The sequence below is a fragment of the Mus caroli genome, unplaced genomic scaffold, assembly GCF_978045245.1.
Source record: "Mus caroli unplaced genomic scaffold, Mus_caroli_1 scaffold_12, whole genome shotgun sequence".
In the NCBI taxonomy this organism is placed as follows: Eukaryota; Metazoa; Chordata; class Mammalia; order Rodentia; family Muridae; genus Mus; species Mus caroli.
Window position 1 is genome coordinate 13,890,026 of NW_028227267.1, and position 22,348 is coordinate 13,912,373.

The 22,348-nt window shown below is 47.6% G+C and overlaps 1 protein-coding gene across 16 annotated transcripts in view; it reads right to left on the reverse strand.

The window, feature by feature from the left end:
* Camk2g (calcium/calmodulin dependent protein kinase II gamma) overlaps positions 1-22,348 on the reverse strand; it is a 59,397-nt gene that overhangs the window by 6,705 nt on the left and 30,344 nt on the right. The window contains exons 11-19 of one of the 16 annotated variants that reach the window (XM_029468797.2): positions 19,307-19,390; positions 19,054-19,096; positions 16,602-16,664; positions 14,575-14,618; positions 6,397-6,429; positions 4,381-4,449; positions 3,191-3,235; positions 1,372-1,420; positions 29-142 (exon numbers count right to left, since the gene is read on the reverse strand). In XM_029468797.2, coding sequence (XP_029324657.1) covers positions 29-142; positions 1,372-1,420; positions 3,191-3,235; positions 4,381-4,449; positions 6,397-6,429; positions 14,575-14,618; positions 16,602-16,664; positions 19,054-19,096; positions 19,307-19,390 — 544 coding nt within the window. The remainder of the gene's footprint in view (positions 1-28; positions 143-1,371; positions 1,421-3,190; positions 3,236-4,380; positions 4,450-6,396; positions 6,430-14,574; positions 14,619-16,601; positions 16,665-19,053; positions 19,097-19,306; positions 19,391-22,348) is intronic. The other 15 variants (XM_029468800.2, XM_029468799.2, XM_029468801.2 and 12 more) reach the window with 15 other exon arrangements.

Sequence of the window (22,348 nt, forward strand, 5' to 3'; positions counted from 1 at the left end):
AGCCAGAATGTGCCTCCCTCACACTTACTGGCTGAGGAGCAGAGAGAAGGCTGGGGCTGCATGCCTGCAGAGGGGGCTGTTCTGTCCCGGGGGCTCCGTCCTTCAGGCACCAAGCTGCCATTCCCAGTGCGGAGCGGGGCAGCTAGCCAGCCAGGGCAGGGCAGGGCAAGGCAGAGCAGCCAAAACAAACAGAATAAGGCAGGTGAGCGAGCAAGCCGGACAGGACCCAAGCCACTGGCACTGCAGAGCCGGGGCGAGGTGAGGCCTGGGGCTGCTGTGGACACTGGACCACATCCCACTCAGCTACCTCTGCCAGAGAGGCCTCCCGTCTGGGAACGCTACAAAGGTGAGCAGATCTAGGCTTGTAGCTTTCAAAGGAGCCTTAAAACAACTATACAAGGACCCCTGCTCCCAGATAAGACATCCAAGAGGGGCTAGGCCATCAGGCCACAAGTCCAGCAGTGTAGACACCTCTTACTCTGTCGGCATCAGACGGCTCTGACCTCACTCCCAGCAGCCCTGAAAGCACTGCTCGCACTGACTTATATGTATGCTTTCCATGTTTTTGGCTCCCAACGATATGGTGCTGCCCTACATCCTATCTTTTCTGATGGCCTAGCACAAGGTCGCTTATTGAAAGCATAGGCAGAAATTCCAAGAGGCTAACCCAAAGAACAGGAGGACAGAGGCCCTGGTTTGGCCTCCATGCTCCTTACAGCCCCCGGCATCCTGGCCAGCCCCAAGTTTAGGCTAGTGGTCACCACCGGCCTGCAAAGGCAGATGAATGTGGCTTCAGACAACAGGTAAGCTCCAATTCTAGCACTCCTGGCCCGAGTGGCCAACTCATCCCAGTCAACCTGGGGCTGTCCTTGGGGTTTTTGGTTTTGTCTTTTCTTTTCTTTCTTTTTTTTTTTTTTGAGGGGAGAGGTGCACAGCCAGTCAGGTGTTCTATCATTGACCATTGACTTAAACCACAACCCTTTGTTCTCATATTAAAACTCAAAGTTCTACATCCTAAGACATACCTTGGTCTTGGGAAAACCAGGACCTATTTCTAAAGATGCCTCCGTTCTGGGATGCTACATCATTATCAACAACAGGAACAGCTCTCTAAGCTCTGGCCCTGGAAACAGCTAATTTGGCTATTCTAGACTTTGGTAAAGAAGAAGCCTGTTTTTGCTTGGTCTGCTAGCACCAGACAAGAATCTCCTATCTCAGTGCATGGAGAGTAGCTTTTAGGTTAACCCCTCCTATAGTTTAAGGAGGTACCAATCCCAGTTCCAGGGACAGAAAAGACAGATGCCCCATCAATGCTGAGGTACCTAGGTCATGTGGGGGGGGGTCCCTTCCCCTCCAAGGGCCAGCACCTACCTTTGAGATCTTCATCTTCTGTAGTGGTGTTACAGCTCTCTGTGGAGCCCTGTGAGCCGAAGAGAATACGTATGTGATCAGCCCTTGGAAGCTCAGAGGAACAGGAACAAGTGGTTTCCTACAAGAGTGCCTAGAGCCATCGGAGAAGTTCTCCACCCTTGCTCCTTAACTGGAAAACTTTTCATGTCCATCAGGAAAAGGCATTGCCTGGTCATTCATGCTAAAGCTTTGGCCATCCTTCATTCTTCTCTTTCTCTTATATCCCTATCAGCCCAAAATTAAAATCCAAATAATTAAAAATTTAAATCCAATTTTTAAAAATTAAAATATCAGCCGGGCGTGGTGGCACACGCCTTTAATCCCAGCACTTGGGAGGCAGAGGCAGGCTGATTTCTGAGTTCGAGGCCAGCCTGGTCTACAAAGTGAGTTCCAGGATAGCCAGGGCTATACAGAGAAACCCTGTCTTGAAAAACCAAAAACAAACAAACAAACAAAACAAACAAAAAACCTCCCCAAAATTCAGCATTGTGCCTTTAACATAAATCCCAGCTCTTCACGTCAGCTATATATAGCTAGCTACAATGTATCCAAGCTGATCTCTAGCTACAATGTGTCCAAGATGATAGCTAGCTACAAACTCCCAGCTCCCCTCACTACCACTCTCTATAATGTGGTCACACTGAACTTATAAAATACAACTGGATTTTATTTCTCACTTGATAAAAACTAGGTTCTTTTTGTTGCAGGAATAAATTGCCAGGCACAGGTGGTGCAAACCTTTTATCCCAACAATCAGGAGGTAGAGGCAGGCAGATCTCTGTCAATTCAAGGTTAGCTTGGTCTACATAGTGAGTTCTAGGACAGCTAGAGAGTATGGAGAAACCCTGTCTTGAAGCAAACAAAACACCACCATGCCCCCACCCATGCACAAAGTAAGCTAGACTGAAAACTCTGCCTGCTTCTCCAACTTCTTGACTCCACCCCTTAGGCTCTCTGAGTGCAGACCCACTTGGTTCTTTCAGGCCAAGTGCAGGCCAAGTCTCTGCACTTGCAGTGAGTGTCCTCTGCTGGCAGCCTGCCTGTCTGCCTCCTTCCCACTGGTGTCCATTTCTAGCTCAGATATCCCTTCCTAAGAGGCCATTCCCTGACCGCTTAATTAAAGGCCCTGTCCACTCTCTTTACTTTGTACCACTTCCTTCAGGGCACTTATCACTACTAGATTTTATCTATTTTGATTATTGGTATGTTATCCACTGGGTCTTGCCCTCCATCCCCCACCCCCAATGAAAATTGTATTGTCCTCTTTATAAAGCAGAGCTACGACATTTAGTAATGCTAGTAAAAATTCAGGAGTGGGAAATTATACTAAAGAGAATATTGCAAGGTCTGGCTATATTCTTGCTTTTTTGGAGTGTGTGTACGGTGTGCATGTATGTATGGGTGTGAGAGCATATACAGTGTGTGGGGTGCAAGTATATATGGTGTATGTATGTATGTATGGGTGTAAGCATGCATGGTGTGTGGTGTGCATGGTGTGTGGTGTGCATGTGTGTGTGGGTGTGAGTGCATGTATGGAGGTCAGAGACTGGTACTGTTTGTTGTTTCCTTCAATTGTTCTCCACTCTGCTTACTGAGGCAAGGTCTCTGGCTGAACCCAGAACTTGTTAATTTGGTTAGACTAACAGCCCTGGACTCCACAAACGCCTCTGTTTTGGGGAGCAGCCTGCTTGTAACAGCCACACACCTCTCAGACCCCAGACACTCAGTCCAGTTGTTTTCTGCTGAGTGAGAAAGTGAAGCAGATTTGGTGGGTGCTCACCTTGATCCCATCTGTAGCATTATGTACCACGGTGGTCTGCGGTTCCTGTGAGAGAAGATAAAAATTATCCTCCTGATTTGGGGACTTAAGCTCTCCCCTGAGAGATCCCCACACCCTTACATAGTACCCTTAGAGACCCTATGATGACCACTGAGGCCTGCCCACCAGCCATCCCTACAAGAAAAATATATACTGGCTCAACTAGGGTCCCAGAGAGGTAGGAACCCCTGGACTTAGTTGACAGCACTGGCTGGTAAGGAGAAGCTTGGAAGAGGAAGGCTCTCAGGAAGCTGAGAGGACAGGGGCCTCTGTACTTGAAGTTTGTTGGGTCTGAGAGTTCTTCCTAGATTGGAGCCCCATGGAGCAAATATACAAGAAGAGCTGTGGGATTCTGAGCACAGGTCAGGCCCTGCCAACAGTGTTCATCAAGGGGTGCACAGAAGACAGGGACACAGGGAAAGCAGAAAAGATAGTCAGTCTCCCAATAAGACCTAGGATGCCCCTTTGGCAAGCTGAGCTCAGGGAGGTGCCCATTTCACCTTCCTCTGCCTTCCCTAGATGGCCCTATGGCACCACAAACTAACAAGAGGGTCCACAGGAAATAGAAGTCATGGCAGGCACGCTCATTTGTCCCCCTCTTCCCTTCCTGCTAGCTCACCAGCTAGCCAGCACTAACAGTGAGAGCTCTAATAGCTGTACTTGCTGAAGGCACCCAGAGAGGACTGAACAGACGGGCTCTCCAGGACCAGAGAGAGATTGGGGAACCCCAGTCCTCCCTCCTGTTCTTAACTATGCAAAGGAGAGGCCGAGGCAGGTTTTACAAGTAAGCTTCTAAGAACTAATGATTAGGTACCAAGAGAGCTCCTACCCTGTGCTTTTTAAAGCACCCCCTCCCTGGCCCCCACAGCAGACCCACTAGGGGTCAGGCTTGGGGGTGGGAGGCCTAACTGGCAGCCTTGATCACTCTTTCCCCCAACAGCGAAAGGAGCAGGAGCAGTGGTTCTGCCATGCGGGATGGAACATTGCCAAGCAGGGGATGAAGGGCAGGGGCCTGCGGGGCAACACAGAGCAGTCTGCCCTATGGGGAAATGACAAAGCTGAGGAGTCCAAGAAGGTAAGACAAGAAGAGGAGGAGGAAGGGGGCAGGAGGCAGCCAGGGGCAGAGGCGGAGAAGCCGTAGTCAGAGGTACCATGGCCGTCTGCAAGGGCGCAGGCTCTTGGGCTGGGCTTACGAGACTGTTTTTGTTGTTGCTCTGTGGCTGAGACAAGAAAACATGATTTAGTTCTCTAGAGTCACCAAAATTGCTCAGGTTTGACTCCCAGACCTCCCTTGTCCCCAGTCTGGCGCGGAGGTGCCAGGCCTGAGGTGGCAACTGTAACACTGTGTGGGTGGGAGCAATGGTTAGAGAGATGGACAATTTGGGGAGCCCCAGAGACCTAGCTCTGAAGGCATCCTCCCTGCAGGACTGGCCGAAGCATCTCTTCAGAAATTTCTGCTTACTCCAGGTGCCACGTCACTACAGAATCACACCAGATGCAAAGAAATTCAGGATTTTCTTCCCACATTACAGGTGGGAAAGGTGGTGACTTAAAGCAGAATAAAAACTGGGAACTCTGGCTCCCCTGTTGCCCTTTCCCCGACACCTGCATTTCCTTCCCCTCTCAAGACAACAGCCTGAAGCCTGATGTGAAGAGGAGGAAGGAAAGGAGCAAGAGCGCCTGGCCTTTGGGGTGGAATTCAACATGGGTATAAAATGTAGCCACGGATCTCCCTGCTGTTCACCTTCCACCTGGTAAGTCCTGGACTTGAGCAGCTGGAAGTGAGGGCACAGCCCCAGGGAAGGGCAGGCAAGTCTCCGCGGTGGTTGTGGCTCAGTCCCAGCACTCAGCTCCCAGGAAAGACAAGCCACCCAGCAAGCCAATACTCCTAACGGCAACTCGACCACTAGGGATATTCCTTGCTTTTTCAAACATTACAGAGTGACACAGCCAAGAAAGAGTGTGAGGGGCTGGAGAGGAAGGAAGAAGGCCAATCTCCAGTGCAGGGACCCACACCAGTGCGCTCTGCCTCTTCAGATTTCTTGAGCAGTTTAACTCAGTCTCCCTGGGTCCCAGTGTAGTTACAGCTACGAAGGAGCAGCGTCACAATGTGACTTCTTCCACAGGCAGAGACAAACGTAACGTGCCTCTATTCAGAGTGTAAGTGAAGATGTGCTGATGGTCAGAACGCCATTTCTTCTCTCCACAGAATGCATCCAGACTCTTCTACCTCTTGTCTAGAGGCCTCATGGGCGAGATCTAAGTTATATAACCTCAGCTGCTGTCAGTGGCTGAGAGCTCTTAAAACCGGGGCTAGGCATGGAATCTTGAGTCAACATCAAGCACTATAAAGATGCTACTGAATTCTACCGGCTGGAAAGAAGTTCCCATGTTAACAACAACAACAACAACAGCAGCAACAGCAACCCATCACCAACAAAACACAACATAGCAACTGCTATCTTCTGTTCCTATCCTGAGACAGCAGAGGGCAGAATTCTCCTGATTTCCTGGTTGGGGCTGACCGGAGAAGGGTGCCCAGCCTACAAAGCCCGGTTTGACCTTAAGACCTTTGCAGGGGAAGAACACTCCAAGATAAGACAAGTGCCACGCCTCTGGTTATAAAGGATGGTAGATATAATGACTAGGTTGCTGGTTCCCTGTGCCCAGCATTCCATGAGAAAAGATGCTCTCTGTAGCTGTTCCCCCTGAGGGCTGGGTGGGCAGGCTACAACCCTGGACCTAGCAGGAAAATGGGATTTTCACAGGACAACAAGGTTTAGAGCCACAAGCCGACCTACCATTAGTTCTTCTCATTACACAGCTGCCTACTGAACCTCGGGCCCCAGGAAGCAGCTGCTCACATCTCCTGAGTGGTAGATAGTCTCTCCCTGTGCTTGCTGCCTTTTCCCCAAATCCCTACCAGCTTTACTCTCTACAATGCATGTGGGAGGCTCTTCAACCTCCACGGCAAGAGGTGCCGTATAACACCTTCCAGTGCCCATTGCTAAGGCCACTGGTGACCGTGGGCAATGGCCCCCCGCCTGGCAGCACAGACATGCAGTGAGGATGAGTGATGCACACGCACATGGCAGAATGGGTCTGCATGGCTGGCAGGCGGGCACAAGCAGCATGAAGTGGAGGGTGGGTGGGCAGGCAAGGCTCACCATTAGGTGCACGCTGGAACTCGACTTCCTTTTCTGGACACACCACAGCAAGAGGGAAAGAGAAGGGGAGAGAGGAGGTGAGAAGAGAAGCCCAGACACACTGCAGGTTAGTGCACCAGCTCGGGCTCTGCATCGAGGGAGAGGAGGAGGAGGAAGAAGAGGAGGTAGAGGAAGAGGAGGAGCAACCCGGAGTCCAGCATCAAAGGGGTTAAAACAGTACACAGACCACAGGCACATACACTCTTCCAGCCGCTGGAGAACTCTTCTGTCGGGTTCACAAAGAAAATTTAGTGTACTCTGAGAAGTCTGTCTTATTCAGTCACGTGTGTATGTGTGTGTGTGTGTGTGTGTGTAATATTTGACTGCTGCAAAATTACAGGTTTGGGTTGATAGGACTGGCACACCAACAAGGGTATTCTACAGCTAGGTCTGTCTGAAATGTGAGTGGGTAGCTAACAGAGATACAACAAAAGCTACTACAGGATGCTCTCAGCTTTAATAACTCTTGACTTCTGAACTCAGACCTCAATGAAACTGTGAATGCTGTTCAGATAAAACTGTGGACTCTTCATCTTATGGTTAAAATTTGCCACTCTGTTCCCTGTCAGCATAGCCATGCTGGTTTAAAAGACGTGCATGTTCTCTTGCTTTCTGTCATTACTAGAAATAGAAACATAGCAGTGCTGGTAATTAAGACTACAGTGATCAGAAAGATCAGGGATGGGAAGCCAGGGGAGTGCTGGGTTGTAAGCAACTCTTTAACTGCCACCAGATGTTCTGACCTCAGGTTCCATGTGAGACTGGAGCATCAAAATCAAGACCAAACAGCACATTAAAGGTACACCAGAGTAGACTAAGAGGCGAAGGGCAATTATGACTTTTATAATTAGCTCACTGGGAGGCAGAAGTCTCCTCGGAATATGTCTATTGTCTGACTTTTGTACATTCACTTAACGATATCCAATACTGCATACTGAGGGTTGTTCTGGGCGTAATAAACATATCTGAGAAGTGCTTTCTGTCCTCATGAGACCAACATTCTACTTTAAGAGATGTTTTCTGGAGGGAGGCTACTAATATTTACAGGATATTTTAGAGGATAATGGGGTGTGTGGGAGTGTGTGCACGTGCATGAAACTCATCACTGTGCATAATTTATATGCAAAACGTTAAAAAATGAATTTGTCCATAATTTGGATTTGAGTTAAAGGAGAATAAAAACCTATTGTGGCTTCCTTTTGCATTAGTCCTTTACTGTTTTGAGACAGGGTCTTGCTATGTAGTCTCGGATGGCTCTGAACTTACAATCCCTCTGCCTTAGTCTCCTGGGTAGTTGTATCACAGGTATGTGCCACCACACTGGATTTGTGTAAACCTTGTTTTATAGTAGGGCTTCAAGCAGTTCAGGCTGCCTTTGACCAAGATATATAACCAAGTATTAATTTGAACTCCTGGCCTTCTTGCCTACACCTTCTACTGTGTTGCCTTGCCCAGCTTGCATCAGCCCTTTGAATCTGCTCAAATATGAGACTGTATATCCAAAATTATCCCTCAAAAGAAGGGCATTGCCCTTACATCTGCATCGAGCCCACCCCCGTCCAGATGCCACCTACCACTGAATCTTCCCACCTAGCGCCTCATCCTTCCCCAACGGGATCCATACTTCTTGTTCTTCTCTTCCGGTACTTTTTTCTTTAGACAGGTCATCACAGTGGCCCATCCTGGCCTTGAACTTGTGGCATTCCTCTAGCCTCTCAAGTACTGAGATTCTAGGTGTGAGTCACTGCATTCAACCAGAGTGTTAACACTGACAGTTATCATCAGGTCAGTTAATGAGTGCTGCGCTGACCAGGTTTGCTGAAGTTAGCCTTTCCCCAAGCTAAATCAGAGTACATGTCTCCAGGGTAAACTCTGAGAAGGAGGTCGGGCACTCAGTCCCTAGGCTCTGGTGATTTTCAGGTTTGGTTGTCAAAGGCCATTGCAGTTGCTTTGAGCCTTGCATTCACATGGAAACCTCTTTCAGCTGCTGCTTTGCCTCGTGGGAAGGGCATTCCTGGCTTTCTCCTGGCTGACTCTGTTCTTCCTAAGCCATCCTACAGGCAAACCAATCCTCCTTTTCTGTTCTGAGGGTGTTTTTCCCAGTGGCTGCCTTTTAGTTTCTCTGTCCATCTTTTCAGGGCTCTGCCCTCAGCCACACACAGCTGGGCTCTTCCTCAACCAGACCACCGCAGCATTGTTTAAATGCCAGGTCACTTTCAAAGGACATGTCTGATTTCTATTTAAAAACTGTACATAAATTTAAAATTTTACACAGTTAAAGGGTTCAGGCCTCTTTTTCATACTCATTTAAAACAAATGCTCCAAGAATACTTAAACTATAACTTTTGCTTTTTCTCTCTCTCTCTATAAAACAAACTTGGATGGTCACTCTGGCCTGAAATCAGCAGAATGCCAAGCTGTCCAGAGGCCTCACAGAATTTGAGTGTTTGTGGTCCTCTTCAGTCCTCTCCTTCAGAAGTGGAGCTTGCTTCTCCACAGACCTTGGGTCACAAGCATCAACCTTCTTAAAGAAGCCCTAACAGACCTCAAGTTCTCCAGTTCAAAGCCCTATCTGCTCAACCCAATGCTAGTTGTGGAAAACATCTCACAGAAACATCTGAACAGAGGAAAGGGAGCCTTTCTACAGACAGTTAGCTGAAGAAGTCAGGAAAAGGCCCCAGAAAAGGAACAGAGATTTTAGAAAAATCCAAACGAGAAAGCTCAGAACCTTCTGAGCGACTTTATGGCTTCCCTCCTAATTATGGCCATCAGCTCAAATTTCAAGAGCGCCCACAAAGGTCCAAAGTCCCACACTCTGTCCTCCTTTTCTTCCAATCACACAATTGGCTATTTATGTTACTGAGTAAGAAAGACTACAATCATAAACAATTTGAAAAACAAAGGGGAATTCTGGGTAATTTTTTTTGCCCAAATTCCTATTGCTCTCATGGTTTTCCACACGCAATTTAAAATATTATATATATTATATCACATAGACATTTATGCTACACTCTAAAATTATTATTTTGCATTAAAAATTGATTTTTTGGGGGGGGGGTTGGCCTTGAACCCACTCCGTTGCTAAGGATAATCTTGATAACCAGGACAACTCTGGACCCTCCGTCTCCACGTGCTGGGAGTACAGGCATGTGCCAACCTGCCCACTAGTTTCTTTTTGTTTTTAGTAGAGAATAATTTGATTTGCTGGTTAGCATTGACACATGGTCCAGGTGAAAAGAATGGAAAGTCGAGAAAAACCACAATAACAGAAAAATGTTAAGGAAGCTATGATTAAATACTTCTGAGTTTTCTTTTGTTGTTTTTTTTTTTTCCTCCTGTCCCCATATTATATGTTGAGTAAGAATCAACATATATGTGTATTTTAAAGAATACAATTTAGGGGCCGGAGAGATGGCTCAGTAGATGATACTCTTGCAGAGGATATGGATTTCGATCCCAGTACCAAGGTGACAACTCATAACTGGCTACTCAGTTCCAGGTCTGCAAGAGCAGCAATTATTTTATTACTAATTTATTAATTAGTAATAAATCATTATTTCTGGCTGGCTTTTGAAACAGTCTAATCCTTTCACAGAACACCATGTAAAACACCCGCTTTCAGCTTTTCCTACTTTTTTTAGAATTCTTAGAAGTAAATGCCCAGAAGCAAAGTTGGAAACATTTGTATGGCGTTGACACCAATTTTACTACAATTACTAACTTAAATTAATAATAATAAAATGACACATTGCCCGACAGGGTTTCTCTATGCAGCCCTGGCTGTCCTGGAACTCGCTCTGTAGACCACACTCATTGTTTCGATTGCATTTCAATGGTAGTAATAAGGCTAATAATAAGTTGCTTCCTGACCTATTTTTCCATCTTCAGTGGCCAATAGATCTTTTTAGATAATTTTTTCTACTTCTAAAAAAGGGGTGGGTAGTATATTTGTTAATCACTTCAATACTTTGGTAAAACGTATTGCCATGCCACCATACAGCCCTAAGAGTTGTAGCTGGTCTGTTAACTTTTTTTTTTTTTTTTTTGGTTTTTCGAGACAGGGTTTCTCTGTGTAGCCCTGGCTGTCCTGGAACTCACTTTGTAGACCAGGCTGGCCTCGAACTCAGAAATCCGCCTGCCTCTGCCTCCCGAGTGCTGGGATTAAAGGTGTGTGCCACCACGCCCGGCTTGGTCCATTAACTTTGACCATTCCTTTCTACAACATTTGTTTATTGGCCTCTTATCCCATCACAATAGTAAAACCTGTTTCTGGGGGGGGGGGGGGGGGAAGCATAGCCTAGAACTTATTTACCAAGCCTGAATCAGGGCTATACATACAACAGCCAGGTTTCCCACATGCGCTTCCAGTCATCCAGCTGCTCTGTCCAGAGTCTCCTTCACCTCCAGTGCTGTCTAGCCTCGCTGCACTTTTGTCCTTCTTCAGTATCTGCTCTTCTCCACTTCCTTCACTAAAATCTTTTTCCAGTACCTTACTAACATAGGACTCCCATTGTCTCCTTTTATAATAGCTTTCATGTTTTAGACCTCTTTGGGAGGAGTGCATTAAAATTCAATAGCTGACCCTCAAGGCCTCCAGAATCTAAAATCCAAGCTACACCCTGAAATGGAGTTTTAAAAGATTTATTTATTTTTATTTTATGTGTACAGATGTTTTGCTTTCATGTATGTCTGCGCACCATATGAATGCAGCAACCACAGAGGCCAGAAAAGATCATTTGATCATCTGGAAATACAGTTATAAACAGTACATGTGCGTTGTCACATGAGTGCTGGGAACTAAACCCAGGTCCTTTGCAAGAGCAAAAAGTGGGCCATCTCTCCAACCTAAATCAGGTTTTTTTTTTTTTTTTTTTTTTTTTTTTTCCGAGACAGGGTTTCTCTGTGTAGCCCTGGCTGACCTGGAACTCACTTTGTAGACCAGGCTGGTCTCGAACTCAGAAATCTGCCCGCCTCTACCTCCCGAGTGCTGGGATTAAAGGCGTCCAGCCTGCTAACTCCGTATTTTTGTTTGGTGTGTTTATCATGGTGTAGGAAATCAAACTTAGAACCTTCTATATGCTAAGGAAGGGTTTTATCTCTGAGATATTCTCCTGGCTCTGGAATTGTTATATATTATAATTATCTTCTTAGGGCCACCACCGCCCAGCTTAGGGTAATATTATATAGTTCTAGTAGATAGTCATTTGAAATTATTATCTTAAAAAAAAAAAAGTTTTGACTCTGTCAGAAACCCTGTTCTCAAAGATGGACATAATAGCATATATCAATACATGGGAGGGAGAGGTAGGAGTCTCAAGGGTTCAAGGCTAGGGATGGACTATTCCCTGGGTTATACCATGTGGTTCTCAGGGCCATTAAAAACATCTCAACAGGATCTGCCACCTGTCCCTTAATCTCAGTGAGATCAAAACACAACTTTTCCCACCTGAACAGGTGCTTTATCCTAACCACTCTGTTTAACAGCCAAGGCTGGAAACCTTGACATAGTCTGATCAATTTTTTTCTTCCTTCCTTCCTTTCTTTTTTGAGATAGGGTCTCTCTCTGTAGTCCTGTCATTGTAGACCAAGTCAGCCTCAGCCTCACAGAGATCTACTTGCCTCCGCCTCTTGTTGGGGGGTGGGGTGGGAGTTGGTGGTTGTGTGGTTTGAAGACAGGATTTCTCTGTGTTGCTCTGGCTGTCCTGAAACTCTTGCCTCTGCCTCTTGAGTGCTTCAGTTAAAGGTGTTCGCCACTATGCCCAGCTAATTCTATTTTTTTTTTTTTTTGGGGGGGGGTGCTATGTGGCTCAGGATAGACATGACCTTTTGACATGCCTACCACTGCCTTCCCAGTGCAAAGTTTACAAGACTGTGCCCCAGTGCCAACCACTAGATTCTTAGAAAATCATCCATGCCCAGTGTGAGCCTTTTCAGGCACACCTGTAATCATAGCAGGTAGTCCCTGATTTAGTTAGAATTTGTGAGCTGGGCGTGGTGGCGCCCACCTTTAATCCCAGTACTTGGGAGGCAGAGGCAGGAGGATTTCTGAGTTCGAGGCCAGCCTGGTCTACAGAGTGAGTTCCAGGACAGCCAGGGCTATACAGAGAAACCCTGTCTCGAAAAACAAACAAACAAACAAACAAACAAAAAAAGAATTTGTGCCGTAATACTGGCCAATAATTTTGAATATTTTCCCTTGATATTTCTGAGCTTTTTTCTTCTGACCCTTCCTTTCATCTCTAAATTATAATGCATTTGACAGCTCTGTGCACAGTTCTTGCCTTCTTCCCATCTCCATGTACACTCAGACATCATTCATTTTCCCTGTTACAAGGATTGAGCCCAGGGCCTCCTGCATGCGAAGGACATCCCTAGCTCTTCAAATCTTTCTTATCATCACCCTTACCATAGCTTCCTCAATCAGGCAGGCAGTGTTTTCTATAGTCTAACACTCAGACGTCCAGGCCTACTGCTCAATCAAACTATTGAAGCTGTTTTGTTTCCCTGCACCACGAAGGAGCACTAGAACCCCATCCTCTGGTCATGTTTTGACTACTTTTTCCTCCCTTATCTGTTAAAAAGGTTGTTTTTGTTTTTTTTGTTTTTTTTTTTTTGAGACAGGGTTTTTCTGTGTAGCCCTGGCTGTCCTGGAACTTACATTGTAGACCAGGCTGGCCTCAAACTCAGAAATCCACCTGCCTCTGCCTCCCAAGTGCTGGGATTAAAGTCGGAAAGAGAGAGAGAGAGAGAGAGAGAGAGAGAGAGAGAGTGTGTGGGTGTTTTGGAGGGATGAGGTTTCTCTATCTTCTTAAGCTGGCTCACTCTCACTACCCTTTAACTACTGTCTCCCAAGTGCTCCCGTGTGCTGCCATGTCTGTCTTTCTATCTTTCTACCGTATATCTCATCCTCTAGTTGGACAGAGAACATCTGTATATGGCAACTCATACAAATGTATTTTGTTGTTTTAGGTTATAGAGGTAATGCTGTCTTGTGTTAAAGAAAATGCATTCAGAGTGTAAAAGCGAAAAGAAGAAAAGAAGCTGTTTTCCTGTCTTGCTCTCACCTCCAACTCCATACCTTAGTGACAACCAACACATGGGCTCATCTTCCTATGCCCCTTAAGCTTCTTCCCTGAGCTTCTAGGCCTGGCCCACCTTGCTGACAACCTCGTCCTGTTTGGCTTGGTCACCTTGCTCATGCCTAGAACCGAGGGGCTTCCCTAAGTGACAGCTCTGTGTGAGTGGGTTCTGAGTGCCCTTCCTCATGGCAGAAGGACACAAAAGCAAACATGCAGAGAGGAAAAGAAGAAGAAAGGAGCAGCGGAGGCACATGTATGTAACGTAACTGTGCACAGAAGCTCCCAGGAAAAGGCCCAATGTGTGCTTTTGTTAGGGATTCTGGTTTAGATGATTCCTTGTTTGAAGTCCTCTGATGTGTCAGTTGGTGTGTCTCAGGACAGGATGAATTCCTACTGAGCATCCCAGTCTCAGGACACTTTCTGCCTCCAATCTACGTGTGTACCCTTCACCCTGTGGGTATCCCCAGCTAACTGCTTTTCATCTGAGCTAGGTCACGACACTCCAGGCCCTCTTTCACCCTGACTCACCCAGAAAAAAACTCCTCTACCAGTTGGACATGAGCTATGACACACCATGTCCCTGCACCTATAGGCTCTTGAGACTCTCTGTGGCATTTATCTGTGATCTGGAAGTAGTTTCCAGAAAAACACCAGCAAGAGAGTGGTGGCTCCAGGGCCGCAGAATGGTCCCCAGTGTGAGTTACTTGGCACACTGCTTACTTTGTTTAAAGAGGTTGTGCAAAGAGGGACAAGATCAACCAAATGGCTCAAACAAACCAGAAACCTGGCGTGTCCAGCCCTGGAGATGAGGCTGGGGTACAGGAGTCAGGCTCAGGACTAGCGCTAGGAACCTGGAACTAGGGTCACCCCCCAGCACCTTCCACCCACTTAAAGAGAGGAGCACATATCCTTTCTTCCCTCCCAGGCCAGTACAACCTGCTGTCCTGAGCACAAAGGCTTAAACAAAACAGCAAGGACAAAGTGCCTAAGGAGAATCCCTCAGCAGCTGCCACAAGGGAAGCTAGTTTCTGGCCAGCCAGAGAGCTGGAGAGATACCTACCTTGACACCGCCATCTGACTTCTTGTTCAATAGGCTTTTGGCAGCTGTGAAAACAAAGAGGCAAGTCATGTCTCCTGCACCACATCCTCTCTTCAACCTGCAGCCAGATCTGCAAGAAACTGCTGAGCTAACGAGGAGCCAGGAGGCCCTGTCCCCCCAGCTCCTAAAAGACGGCCATTCACTCCAGTAGCTCCGCTCCAGGAAGGGCATCTCGAAGGTCTCAGGGCCACGACACACTAGGGCCTCCTCTATGAGCCATGGCCGAAGGCTCAGTGAAAGCAGATGCCCTGTGCTTAGGGAGAAAAACCACATTTGGTACACGAGCTCCCTGGGCACTGGAAGTACTGTCCTCAACAGCTTCTCTCCAGGCCTGGAGACAGTGCCAACATGTAAGGGTGAGGGCTCCATTTCTAGACACCATGGAAGACCTCTTGATGGAAGGATGCAAGACATCTCCGGAGTTTTCTCAAGAAAATAGTGTCACAGTTCACAAAGGAGACCAGACGTGAGGACAGACAGTCACAGACACAGAAATCAGGACCACCTACAGGAGGGTTTTGCCAAGGGGCTGAAGCCTTTCGCTGGGCAGTACCTCACCAGTTTACTGGGCTCTCGCTATGGCCCTTTTCCACTCTCTGGACCCACGAGCAGAAGGATTGGCTAGAACTACGAGCTGCCGAACAGACTCCAGCCAGCCATGGGGTGATAACACAAGGCTGATGACCTACACCAGGCTTTTGGTGACACCAGAATTCACAAAGGTCATAGGAAGGCAGTAGACAGAGGGTGAGAGAGTTCTGGAGGGCACGGGGAAACAGGACCAGTCAACTCTCTGACCCACTTGACTGCCGTAGATTCCCACCTGGGTCCTACCATTCACAAGCTGTGTTTTGTGACTGACCATCATGAGTTATTTAACCACTTCTAGTCTCACATTCTTTATTTGTAAGATGGGATAAAACTGCTCCTAGGTCACAGGATGGTGGTAGGGATCCAACAGGATGCCTACACTTGGCAGAGTGCTCGGCACATAAGGAGTGATGGCTGCCATTGCTGTGCCTCCCGCCAGTCTCCTCATTCTTCAGGCGGCCTTGCCTGTCTAAGCCATGTTCTATCTTTCTCCAGTGAGAGAAAGAGCATAACTTCATCACAACATTTTGGTTCTCAAAATATGGCCTTGATCTATTTTCTCCAGCCATGCTGTGTGTGGGCAAGGAAAGTTTTATTGTGTCTATAGCAATACGCCCTATTTGCCTATTGCTGTATTTATCAGCTGGTTTTCAACTCAGGATGACCACTACAATCACTTGGAAAACTTTTAAAAAAACACTTACACTCATCCCATCCGCTAAAGATTCTGACTTTGTCTGGGGTGGGACTTTGGCATCAGAATTTTTTTTTTTAAGTGAGCTCCCAGGTGGCTGGTGGTCCTGAGGCAGAGCTGAGAACCTATAACATACATGTTCTTAAGTATCTCTGTGTTACTTGTTAAGACCATTACAGAGATGAGGGAATTAGGGGCAGGAGAGCTGACATGATTTGCTCAGTGTGTGACAAGGCTAGAATTCAAGCCAAAGGATGACTGACCCTATAGATTCTGTACCACACAGCCTTTTAGCCCTGGAGGTCTGTAAACGCCAGGCTCCAAAATTTTGAGGCTTTCACTGAGGGGTCTTAAATGGTGCTGCAGAAGTCTAGCCTTAGCACTGACAGCTTCAGGCCGTGCCCAGGGTTGTCTGCAGGTCAAGCCCTTGGGCCATCTGGAGGAAAGGCTCCTACTGCCCAACTCCAAGTCCCCGGCTACTGCCTCCTGAGAGTTGGCAAGCGCCCAGCATGCATGGCTGGTTAGGGGCCTTCATAACATCAATGTGCTTGCAGATGCCAAGTTAGGTGGTCCGTATGGCATGCCCATCTCAGCCCGCAAGCATGGGACTCGCCTCCCTGGTGAGTGGGCCTGGCATGCTGGCCCTACTGTTGGGGTGGCAGGGAGCCAAGGCAGGCGGTCAGGGAGGACTCATGCCACGTACCTTGCCCGGCCAGGCCGGCGGCGCTCGCGGCAGGCGAGGCGGGGGCGGAGCTCTGCCTGCCAACTGAGGGGATACAATCTCTCAGTGCACAGAGCTGCCGCAAAGCCACGGGGGGCCAGTCAGCAGCGAGCATGCCCCAGCATGAGGCATAGGAACTGCTGGCTGCCCACGCACAGCAAGGCCCAGGTGGCATGGCCAAGCCAGCCGAGCTGGGGTAGAGGAGGCACCAGGGGACAGACTGAGGAGGCAGGAGCAGCCAGCCCTACAGCAGTCTGGGGGCCTGTGAGGCTTAGACAGGCTGAAGAGACTACCATGCCTCAAATTCATGGCAATGGCTTCATTGTTTGTCCCCACGATCACTTTAAGTTAAGAGCCTGCAGGTAAAAGTCTGACCTGGTGGGAGGTACTTTTTCTGAGGAAACCAAGTTCTGTTTCAAATAAGCCTGTTATCAGAGTGCCTGGAGCACAGAGCATTTCTCTCACAACATTCCAAGTAAGAGAGAGGGACTGGGGCATGGCAAAGCTCCCATCTGACCTTTGGGCAGCTCCCTTTATGGGCAAGCCCCAGCTCCTTCCTTAGACACAGGTCTCCCTCCCTGTAAGGAGTGAGCAAAGAAAAGACTGCTTTCCTCAGTCTCTATTTCATTGTGTACTGAGGATGGAGATACCCAAGAGGGGAGCCCCAGAGGCAAAAGAAAGGCAGTCCAAGTTAGTTAGATGTCAACATCTTTCCAACTACTTGTGTACCCCATGGATCAACTTGGGACGCCGTCTAGCTTATGCCTAAAGAAACGGGTGACCATCCTTCGTCACACTTGTAGAAGTCTCTTTCTGCAGTCCTGCCCTCACTTGTCCCAAATTCAGGGCAGAAGCAGCCAGCATGGAAAGCTGAGAACATCCTTTTGTTTTTGCTGTCCCTCTGACAGAGGATAAAGTGAGCTCAAAGGCCAGAGGCTCCTGAAGGATGAGTCAAAGCTCTTTCCTAACAGAACCTGACGCCTAAAACCAGGACCTTAATGTCCTGAAGTGGAGACTGACTCGCAGCCCAAGATCACAGGCCAGGGCACTTGCTACTGACTGGCCAGACTGTGCAGCAGCAGCAGCAGCTGCCTGTCTTCATGTTTCTTTGACTCAGAAGAGAGGCAATATCACTCTAGAGGCAGCACAGAAATGCCCTTGAGCATCCTCTAAGAAGCCTCTGAAATCACGAAAACAAAGCTGCAAGTCCTTACAGGATAAGGAGCACTGTGTGTGTGTTGTGTGTGTGTGTTCGGGGTGGGGGTGGGGTTGCCACCCTATGTCTGTGGGAGGCAACAAGTAACATGCTTCTACTCTCTCTCGGGAGGACACCATGACCTTCTTCTAGTGTGCACTCAACATGGAATATGCCTCTAAACCAGGGTTCTCCTGGGCTCACTCCCCAATGCAAACATTCTGGGGCCCCGCTGGTCCCAGGCAAGAGTTTGTAGAGCCCTACCTTTCCTGCTTGATGCCTCCTCCAACCCAAAGCTCTCCATTACCCAGAACCAAGTTCCAGCAGGGCCTGAGCTCAAAGATGCAAGCCCTGCCCAGAACAGCCACCTACTGGTGGGTGGCTGGCATTCCCTCACAAGCCCCTCTCATGGCGGTGCAGGAGATAAGCAAGGGAAGAGTCTTGTTAGAAGGATGAGGGGTGGGTGTGGTCTTTAACCAAAACAGCAAGGCTAGGGGTTAGAGGAAGGGAGGACCAAGGGCCAAAGCAAGCTGGGTAAAGACCTCTCTGCTTTCAGTCAAGACATTAATCTTTTCCTCACAGAAAAGCCACTGTGCTGCCAACTAAGGGCAAACAGGAAAGGTGAGAATGGGGTAGAGGGGACATCTTAAAAAGAAATGTCAAGTGTGATTTGCCGATTACTGACCCAACCACCCCAATTCGTCACGCACATTCACCCTTCACCCTGGCCTCTTCACTTTATCACTAGTGTCACAGAGAGCGCCGTAAGCCTCAGCCTGTGTGAGAGGTATCGACACTTGGAATAATTTCTATTAGGCACCTCTTTTTGGACACAGTGAAGAAAGAGATGATCTTAGGTGGATGCAACTGAGAAGACACACTGTAACTCATTTCTCTTTCCTCTGGTACAGTCTCCACTACCCTAGACTGGCTAAAATCTGAACAACACTGAAGAGTCTCTGGAGAATTGCACACAGATGGGGATGAGCCCCCTGGGAAGCTGGGCAGGCTACTCTTGGGCAATCTGAAGAAACAGAATTCATAAACTGGAGCCTCAGAAAAGCCCTTCCCTCCACATCTGAAGAAACTGGGTGACGGAAACCAGAGGCAACTGCCCTCACAGAGGATCCTTGTTCATCCTCAGGGGTTGCCTGACAGCTACGCAGCCTGGACTGACTGGATTCCATTCTTGGCCCACTCACCTCTGTAGAGTAAACGTGCACAGCTGGGGACACCTACCTGAAAAGTTCCTGGAGACAAGCATGGTTGTGAGGATGGCACCCTGCGGGAGAGAGAGTCTCGTGAATTCAGATGGATCTTAGGAAAGGGCAGCCTGGCCTCAGGCTCAGGCAGCTCTTAGCCTAAAGACATGAGTTTTCTAGTGCCCCAATGTGAACAACCTTCACAGCCCAGCCCCAAGAAGAGGGGAGCTTCCCTGTGGGACCAGGCAGGAGCTACAAGGAGGCCAGCGATGCAAAAGGCTAGTGCCTACCTTCAGTTTTCTCCGGGCGTTGAATTTGCGTAAGCACTCTACCGTCTCTTGGCGATGCATCATGGATGCCACCGTAGACCGTTGCTGGAAGTCAAACAGACAGGCCCGTGAGATCCCCTGCCTCTCGCCTCTGTTCCCCCCATCTGAGCACTGACGGCTGAGCCAGGATAGGGTCACACACTCTGCTACCCCAGTACTGTCCAGACGAGGCCACGGAAGAGAAAAAGTCTTTACAACAGAAGTGCCATTACCAACTTAAGGTTATGTGAGGACAATTTGAGCAAGAGAACAACCAATAATTGATGCTACGTGTGGGTGCCAACAGAGCTTTTCAAAGGCAGCTGAGGAGGACAGTATCCGGTGTGATGTGATCCTGATGCAGCGACTGCTTCAGCAAACGTTTATGGAGCACTTGCTGTAGTCCAGACTGCACAGGGAGAGCCAGGCTCCTGCTCTGCAGACTGCCTACGAGATCCTCAGTCAAACTGTGTTCTTAAAAGCTGAGAATTACCTTGAAGTAGAAATCACTTTTGTTTTTCTGTTGTAGCCCCGGGTTGGCCTTGAACTCATGACCTTAGCCTCTCAAGTGCTGGCATTATAGATGTGCACCACCATGATCTCTTCTTTTTTCATCATTTTGGGAGGATTTATTTTATTTTATTTATTTAATTTTTTACCCAATGTATTTACTTTTAATTTCCTTGCCTCCTTAAACTGAATCCACTAGATGTGGTCTGCATATCCTTGACGGCTCAGGGTCATAACGTAAGCATAATTTGCTACACAAAACTATGATATAATGATGTCCCTGGGGGCTACAGAGAACTACGGGAATGGAAGTCGTGGCCCCGTAAAAATGACCTCCAACAGTTAGTACTCTTGTGGTTCTTGCGTGTCTGGGAAGGACTGGTTATCACACTATGACTGCTAACTCAGTCAGCCAAGTTGAAAGTAAATGCTAGGCTCTATGGCCTAGGTGCCCATACCTTGACTCCCTACCTGCAATCTAACCCAAGTCTCAAATGGGTCCTCCCTTGAGCCCAGGGTAGATCTCTGACCTAGGCTCAGAAAGCCCTTTCTCCCTTTGCTCTCGAAACTCATCCTTCTTCTATCAATCTCCTTCTATATTAGGTTCTCTTTTGTAATCTTTACATTCTATTCAAACTTCCATCAAACAAAATCTTAAAAACAACACCACCACCACCCACTGAATTGGAGGACACTGTATTGTGGGAAATAAGCCAGATGCACTTGCAGGCATTATTTACTATTTGCTCCCTCTCATTTATGGAAATGAAGAAGAAAGGAAGAAGAAGAAGAAGAAGAAGAAGAAGAAGAAGAAGAAGAAGAAGAAGAAGAAGAAGAAGAAGAAGGAAGAAGGAGGAAGAAGGAGGAGGAAGGAGGAGGAAGGAGGAAGGAAGAAGAAGGAAGAAGAAGGAAGAAGGAAGAAAGAAGAAGGAAGAAGAAGAAGAAGAAGAAGAAGAAGAAGAAGAAGAAGAAGAAGAAGAAGAAGAAGGAAGAAGGAGGAAGGAGGAGGAAGGAGGAGGAAGGAGGAAGAAGGAAGAAGAAGGAAGAAGGAAGAAGGAAGAAGGAAGAAGGAAGAAGGAAGAAAGAAGGAAGAAGAAGAAGGAAGAAGAAGAAAGAAGAAAGAAGAAGAAAGAAGAAAGAAGAAGAAAGAAGAAAGAAGAAGAAAGAAGAAAGAAGAAGAAAGAAGAAGAAAGAAGAAGAAGAAGAAAGAAGAAGAAAGAAGAAGAAAGAAGGAGAAGAAAGAAGAAGAAAGAAGAAGAAAGAAGGAGAAGAAGAAAGAAGAAGAAGGAGAAGAAGAAAGAAGAAGAAAGAAGAAGAAAGAAGAAGAGCAGGTAACAAAAGGGTGCTCTTGGGGAAGAGCCAGGTTCAGTTCCCAGAACCCACATAGTAGCTCATAACCATCTGTTAACTCCAGTTCCAGGGGATCCAATGCCCTCTTTTGGCCTCCAAGGGCCCCAGGGCCCCAGGGCCCCATGTGGTGCATCTACATATATGTAGGCAAGACATTCATGAACATTGAAATGTTAAAGTAAATCTTAAAAGTAAAGACAAGTATTAGTGATTCCTGGAGGCTAGAAAGAAGGTTCGTGGAGTAGAGGTATTAATTAGTGCATGGTGTTAAGCATATGCAAATTATCACAATTAACAATGCACATTTATATGCACAAATACGTATGAACAAAGCTTCCTGATCCAAGTTCTTCCTGTAAGGAATATCGGCCATTTGCTCCTTCACTGCCTGGCTTCCCAGCCTTCTCAGCCTCAGGTCTCTGCAGGCAAGGGAGTTTCTCTCCTATCATATTCCGCTATCTCTGTGAAATAATGAAACCATGGCCTCTGGTCGGTTAAAGCTAGAGGCTCCTTCCTATTTTAGTCGAGGACTCGTTCAGCATCTGACCGCTGCTGTTCTCACTAAGGCCCACTTGTTCTTGGTTCCTGAGTCTTCTTCTCAACCTCTCTGCATGACTCTTTTAACTCCTTGTCCTTAAATGCTTGTATTTAGCGGCTCTCTCTTCTCTTGCTGAAGCAACGTAAGCTTACGATAAAATCTGCCCAGCACAAGAACAACTGCATATATTTCCAATTCCTCACCATCACCTATGAGGGAACGGCAGGCCACATTTCCAACTTCTCACGTCTACAGCCCCGTCTTTTGCACATGCCATGCCCGCTTTTTAGTGCTGGTATGGGAACCCAGGGTTTCATGTATGCCAATAAAGCATTCTCCCACTAAGCCACATGCCCAGGCTGTACAGCCATATTTCTTATTGCCCAGGTGCCTCAGGGTGCTGGTTCTTTAACGCCACACTCAGTGCCCACAGAACACTCTAGCTCTTCTGGGTCCACGAACTGCACAGCCATCTGCTCACTGACCGATTAAACACCCATCCACTTGCCTCTCCTTCAGATTCTCTTCTTTGGCGGCACTACCCACTCCTCCATCATCCCCCTCAGCTCAGACCTCACCTGGCCTTCCTTAGACAGTTGTGACAGCTTCTTGCCTCTCTGCCTCCA